At 49.5% G+C, this 7,500-nt stretch overlaps 1 protein-coding gene across 1 annotated transcript in view; it reads right to left on the bottom strand.

Annotated features, from left to right (window-relative positions):
- Positions 1 to 7,500, bottom strand: part of dync2h1 (dynein cytoplasmic 2 heavy chain 1) — a 346,171-nt gene that overhangs the window by 4,297 nt on the left and 334,374 nt on the right. Inside the window, exons 88-90 of the mRNA XM_063205480.1 lie at positions 7,186 to 7,295; positions 6,765 to 6,846; positions 764 to 880 (exon numbers count right to left, since the gene is read on the bottom strand). Coding sequence (XP_063061550.1) covers positions 764 to 880; positions 6,765 to 6,846; positions 7,186 to 7,295 — 309 coding nt within the window. The remainder of the gene's footprint in view (positions 1 to 763; positions 881 to 6,764; positions 6,847 to 7,185; positions 7,296 to 7,500) is intronic.

Here is a 7,500-nt window from a genome sequence, read left to right as displayed (position 1 = left end):
CACCACACACGGATACAAAAAGGTGTGTGTGTGTGTGAAGCTCCTGTGGTATCCAGGCCATGTACCGTAGCAGGGAGAGGTAGAGAGAGAGAGAGAGAGAGAGAGAGAGAGGAAGAAAGTAAGAAAGAGAGACAATGTCTGAAAGAAAGATGAGAGTGGAATAGATGGAAAGATAGGGAGACAGAGGGAGAGAATGCAAGAAAGGGAAAAAGAAAGAAAAGAGAGGGGATGAGTGATGGAGCACCTGTGGTATCCAGGCCATTTAGCAGGGTGAGGTGAAGAGAGAGACAATAAGTGAGTGAGTGACTGAGTGAGTGAGAGAGAGAGGTGGACAGAGAGAGAGAGAGAATAAGTGAGTGAGAGAGAGAGAGAGAGAGAGAGAGAGAGAGAGAGAGAGAGAGAGAGAGAGAGAGAGAGAGAGAGAGAGAGAGAGAGAGAGAGGTGTGTGTGTGTGTATGAGAGGAAGACTAATGTGTGTGCAGTGGCGGAAGCATTGCATACAGGGCCCCAGGGCAAGGCACTGATAGGGCCCCCCATACAGCCTGCCATGGTCACAATAGGGCCCCCACCACCAATACGGAAGGGCCCTGGGCCCAGGGGCAAATGCCCTGCTTGCCCCGCTCCTATAGCGCCGCCCCTGTGTGTGTGTGTGTGTGTGTGTGTGTGTGTGTGTGTGTGTGTGTGTGTGTGTGTGTGTGTGTGTGTGTGTGTGTGTGTGTGTGTGTGTGTGTGTGTGTGTGAGAGGGGGAGAGTGATGCTCTACCTGTGGGATCCAGGCCATGTAGCAGGAGGGCACGGCAGACACGCTGGGGGAGTCGTGCTGGTTCTCAGACAGACGGTTTCCGTCAAAGCTGCAGCCCTCCAGCTTCAACCCGCCCACCTGAAGAAAGACACAGACACAGACACAGACACAGACACACACACAGGTTAGATGATGTGATTAGATAGACATGTGAGAAGATTAGATTGCACAAACGTCCCAGTCTGGTGCTAAAAAGCTAAATGGCATAAATGTCAGGTGTAACACTAATGAGGCACCTGTGGGGACACTGATCACCAGTGTGAGAACCACCATGCCAACACGGGAGGGGCCACAGGTGCTCTGAGAGCACACTGACCACACATACATACAGTAGCTACATGCAGTCAAGCCAGTAGCCGCGCTGTATTAACCTTTCCCACATATGAGGGGACACAGCTGACTAACGTGTAACCAAGAAGCCACACACACACAAACGCACACCAGGGCACTATATTCACTTTTTTCATCACCAGCCAAAATGGCTAGTGACACAGACACAGACAGACAGACAGACAGACACACACACACACACAGATATACACACATACACACGCATACACACACACACACACACACACACAGACACAGACACAGACACAGACACACACACACACACACACACACACACACACACACACACACACACACAGACACAGACACAGACACAGACACACACACACACCTGGAAGCAGGTGGCAGTCTTGTTGCACACACCTGAGATGCAGACGCTCTGCATGCCAACAGTTCACCACACACATCTGCAGGACTTCAAATACACCCTGTGAGTGTGAGCCACCGATGCTTGGTGCACACCTTGGTTCATACTGTACAGTGCAACATTAGACGGGGCCCACACACAAACCTGGGAACTGTACACACACACACACACACACACACACGCACACAAACGCACGCACGCACTCACACACTCACGCACGCACGCACGCTCACACACACACACACACACACACAGGCGCACACACACACAGTCTCTCGCTGCTGTAGCCCTTTGGCCTCAGAGGGCAGCCCTGCAATGGATTTCTCATCTCCCTCATATTAAGTCCTCTGGCAATCTGGGCCTAGACACCAGACACAGTGAATGAGAGAGAGAGAGAGAGGGGGGGGGGGGGAGCAAGAGAGAGAGAGAAGGAGGAAGATAGAGGGAGTACAGAGAAACAGATAAAGTGAGAGAGCGAGATAGAGAGAGAGGCAGATGGAGAGCTAAAAAGAGATTGAGGAACTTGAAATGAAAAGAGAAAGGGAGCAGATGGAAGAGTCTGTATAAAAGTTTATGAAAGAGAGTTCAGGAGACACGGTACCTGCTGCCAGAAATGGAAAAAAAGTCACAGACAAGAAGAAAGTGAGACTGTCTGTGATGGAGAATGAGACAACGCAAAGTTTTGTAATCAAGTCAGTCTGGTCAACTTCTCTATTTTTGGCGGGTCCACTTTCTGAGAAACCTGGCACCAGTGCAAAACCAATGCTACACATACGTGATCAGAATCAGAGATCTGATTGGTTTCTAGCTAATTCTGGTGGTATTCAAAGGCATTTAACAGACACCAGTTGATCCGATGTCTTAAAACTCCCTGTTTGTATGACATTTGCCAACCAAGCTTGACTTACAACCTCAGCCAGACGAATATGAAAGCAGAGAGGAAGAGTGTTTTTATAGTATATTATACTGCACTTTTTAGAGCTGGGGGAGTGAGTCTGCATAAAAAAGCATGATTTGGTCGGTTTAGTGCTAAGTTTGTGCCAATAAAGCTTTCTGGGGTTAAATTGAGGGAGGGCAAACAGATTGGCAGCGGGCATACACGTTGGCACTGAGGCAGCAGGCACAGAGAGAGGGGAGGGAGGCTTTTCTCTCTTGGAATCCAATCACCCATCAGCCTCTTCATGTGTGGAGGCCCTACTCTGATTACAGGTCGGGAAAACAATGCCTATGCATGCACACACGCATGCACACACACACACACTTCCTAATTTCCATGGAAAAACTCTTCACGACACCCTGCACACACAACACACACACAGGTGCAACACACACTGATAAGCACACACACACACACACACACACACACACACACACACACACACACACACACACACACACACACACACACACACACACACACACACACACACACACACACACACACACACACACACACACACTCAGATGTGCTCACAAACACTGTTGCACGCAGACACACAGATGCAGACACAAACAGACACACATAAACACACACCTCCAAAAACTCCCCCTGTAAATGGAACACGACATTAATCGAGGCGGCTTTTTTTTTTTCTTCTTTCCACCTTGCAACAGCCAGCAGATGTCTGATAAGGCACTCACGACTCTCACACTCAGTCCCCCACTACATCCACTCTCACTCCCCACCTCGTCCTAAGCCATGCTCTCCCTCTCCCTCTCTCCACATACTCTCTATCTCCCCACTTCCCCTAAACTCCACTCAGTCACATTTTCCCTCCCCACCTCCTCTCCTCAGCCCTTCTAATCCAGTCCCCCCCCCTCTCTCTCTCTCTCACACACTCCATCACTCCGCCACTCTCTGTCTCTCTCCCCCTCCCCACTGCCCTGCTCCACTTTTCCTGGAGAAGGCAGAGGCAGAGCGTTCCTGGCCCCGGGCAAGTTATGGAAAAAGGGATTTGTCACTCTGGAAAAAAGTGCAGGTTCCTGCCGTTCTCGGCAGCCGTAAGCTCTCAACAACCCCCCGCAAACACGCGCACACACTGACACGCACATGGTAACCCCTGCCCTACCTTTTGGTTACCTTCTTTAACCTCCATCGCCCTGGTTTCTTATAGACTGTCCTAGTGTTGACAGAGTGTGAGTGTGAGTGAGAGAGAGAGAGAGAGAGCGAGAGAGAGAGAGAGAGAGAGAGAGAGAGAGAGAGAGAGAGGTGAAGGAAGTAGGAGACAGATGAAAGATAAGGACCATATGTGCATTTCTTCTCTGACAAGCTGCTGTGGGATCAGATAGCTGTCTGTGCCGGTGAATCTTTGAGGGCCTACGGCACATGCATACAAAACACAGTCACACTCTCACACACAGTCACAGTCACAGTCACAGTCTCACTCTCTCTCTCACACACACACACACACGCACACGCACACGCACACACACACACACACACACACACACACACACACACACACACACACACACACACAGCAGACAGCATGCTATGCCCTCTCCATCACCAAACTCGTACTACTGACAGCGTTCATGTAAGCGTCATGTTGTCACAGCCAGAGTAACATACAATGGAGGAGCGAGCGCTAACCTAACCCTGTTATGAAGCAAAGTGCAATCCAACAGGGGCCTACAGTACTGCTGCTGCTGTCTGCATTCATATGACTGTGAGATCAGGGCCGCTGATAGCTTTAGCCGGGCCCGGGACAAAGTCATCTGAAAGGTCCCCCCTACTCAATGCATACAAAGTAATGAGGACCCGATTCTGGGGGACCCCTCCTCCAGGGCCTAGGACAACTGACCCCTTTGTCCCCGCCCGAGACAGCAATACACTGCGCCTCTCCATCATCATAGCCCGTGGCTCTGATTCAGAAGTAGATCTCAGTAGACTATTTTGGGCAGGGGAAAAAACACGTTTGTCGACGACTCTCAACAACAGACCTCGGGCTGGCAGCCTGGTGTTAAGCATCTTTCCACCTCTTGCTCAGTGTTGCCAGATGTGTCTGATCAAATTCCGCCCAATAGGTTCTCAAAAACGACCAAAAAATACCGCTATATTCCGCCCAATTTCAACAAATTACATTGATTTCTATGGGCACAAAACTGCAGAAAAAAACGCCAAATGGCAATTTTTTCCCGTTTTTACCCGCAGACGGCCATCCCAAGTAGCCCAATTGGGCGGGTGATCACCCAATCTGGCAACACTGCTCTTGCTTGCTTCCCTGCACACGCACAGCTCCTCCGGGGGGTGTAATGATAGCACTTGTGCTGTTGCACATGCCATGTAGGCCCCAGTATTACTTCAGACTCAAATATATACCTAGATGAGTGCTCCAACGATTGCAACCTCTGTCCCAGATCAAGCTTTCTATTTTTTTATTCAAAGAAGTTGGTGTGTTTCCTTTAAAAAAAAAAAACTGTCTTCTATGTATTCATCATATCTCTGTATATCTGCGTTTTGTCTGTTCCCTTTCTGTCACGGCTAGGTTGCCAGCAGGAACTGTGCTGTTGCTCCAAAGGCAAGACTTGCATACTCAGGGACTTTCCATGGTCGTTGGCTTGGTACAAAACCTGATATGTGGCTATTCTGTTTGACTTTTCAAAATCGCATGCACATACACAGAAACAAACACACAGCTGCACACATGTCACACATGCCAGACAGACAGACAGACAGGCAGACAGACAGACAGACAGACAGACAGACAGACAGACAGACACACACACACACCTGTCAGCCTGCCAGCTGCAACAGACGAACCCCTGCCCTTTAGTGGCCAGGCCTATTCAGGTCTAGTCAGTGCAAGCATCCATCACACAGCAGGCTGATCTGGGCAGACAGGCAGACAAGCCAGCCAGGACAAAGGGGTCCAGGACTGGAGCACTGAGACCAAAAGGAAAGGGCCACCCTGACTGCTTTCCTGCCCAGCCTGGGACAACCTGCCCTGGGCAGCCATGGGGTCAGAGCTGGGGGTGGATGGATGGATGGTAGATGGTGGATGAGTGTTGGGAATTCTGTCCCATCGTGGCGTTTTGACAGGGGAAAGAAGGTGGGGAAATCCCTTGGAAACTAGAGCAGCTATTTTCAGAGCATTACAGACCTATATTTCATTTCTTACCAAACAATGCCAAGTCTGAAATCAGGCAGGTTGCCTGAACACTATCAGCCACACAGTGCTTGACTGAACTTAAACTTCCAAGGCATTCTTCTCGGTTTCTGTTTTCTTCTCAGTCTGGCAACTGCACCTTTGCCTTTGTCTGAGCAAGTTGGTGGGGCAGCAGTCGCACGGAGCAGGGGTTTGGAGGCGGGAGGCATGACGCATGTCCTGTCCCGCCAGGCAGTTAGGGAAACCCCTCACCCCTCGACCCTTACTGCGACCAGAAGCCAAGCCATTAACACATTCTTTTTTTAAAAAAAGATTTTTTTTTTGGTCTTTTACGACTTAACTGATGATAGGACAGTTTGAGAGGTGGACAGCAAGCGAATGGGGAGAGAGATGGGGAGGGATCTGCAAAGGACCTGGGCCAGGAATCGAACCCGGGTCGGCCGCATGGCAGACGAGTGCCCTACCGGTTGGCCACGGCAGGGCCCTTCAACACATTATTAAAGGAATTCTTCGGTTCTACAGTATGTGTTTACATAGCTACTGCGCATTTGCTGCTACCACGCCAAACCTGACACACAATGGCAGACAGACAAGGCACAGGGGTCATGCGGCTAGAGTCATGACTCTGTCCTGTCTGACCAGCCAGCCAGGGAAACCCCATCCTGAGACCCAGACGCCAGCAGTTTCCACAAAGCATTTGACTTCAATGGAGATGAATTTAGATTGAAACACACACACACACCCACACACACACCCACCCACTCACTTACACACACATTCAATCGAGAGGAATTTAGATTGAAACACACACACCCACACCCACCCACTCACATACACACACATTTCCTCCTCTTCTGCTCTTTCAAAGTTGGTGCGTCATTATGCTATGTTTGGCCCTCAGTTTCCTCTGATTGAAATGTCAGTATTGGGTGGGTGGGTGGCTGGTTGATTGCCTGGTCATTCCGGCAAATAGCTGAAGCACAATAGAGCACACTGCTGGTATTTCATACAATAAGGCAATTCAGTGGGCTTAATAATAATAAAAATAACAGGCAGGGACAATATGCAAAGGCATAATGTGTATGCATAATATTACGTACGCGCCAGCCAGGGGCTTCTGTTAGACATACGGTACCTTGACTTGGAGAGTAGCTCCTGATATGGTGCTTCTCCAGGACGCCACAAACTTCAGACTGTCCATCGAACAGCTCATAGATCTGAGGAACATAAATTACAGATTTAGAAAAAAACAATAGAAACAAATACTATTTTCTGTAAAACATGCTAAAAATAGCGTTTACAGACTGCTTACTGAAAAATACTGTAAGCGATTGGGTTAAAGAGGACCATTGAAATAAAACAATAAAAAAATGAATATCGTCTTTATTCATTTTATTTCTTTTCGACAATAACAAACACATATGTACACTTAGACAGACAAAAGCCCATGTGCAAACGAGCACACACAAACACACACACTTGCACACACAAACGCACTCTCACACTCACACACGCACGCACGTACGTACGCACCCACACACACACACGAAAAGTACCTGGCTGTTTCCTGTCTGAGAGCGTTGAGGAAGGTGTCTGGGTGGAAGAGTTCAGACAGGTCCAGAGTGTCTGTCAGCAGGCTCTGCTTCTCCGCCTTTTCCACCCAACTCTGCCAGGAGAGCACACACGCAACGCATGCACGCAACACACGCAACGCACGCAACGCACACAACGCACGCACGCACGCAACGCACGCAAGCAACGCACGCACGCAACGCACGCACACACACACACACACACACACACACACACACACACACACACACACACACACACACACGCACATGCGCACACACGCGCACACACACACACAC

This window comes from Engraulis encrasicolus, chromosome 8 (assembly GCF_034702125.1).
Source record: "Engraulis encrasicolus isolate BLACKSEA-1 chromosome 8, IST_EnEncr_1.0, whole genome shotgun sequence".
NCBI classification, from domain to species: domain Eukaryota; kingdom Metazoa; phylum Chordata; class Actinopteri; order Clupeiformes; family Engraulidae; genus Engraulis; species Engraulis encrasicolus.
The sequence above is the reverse complement of the archived record's forward strand: the minus strand, read 5'-3'. Positions and strand labels throughout refer to the sequence as shown.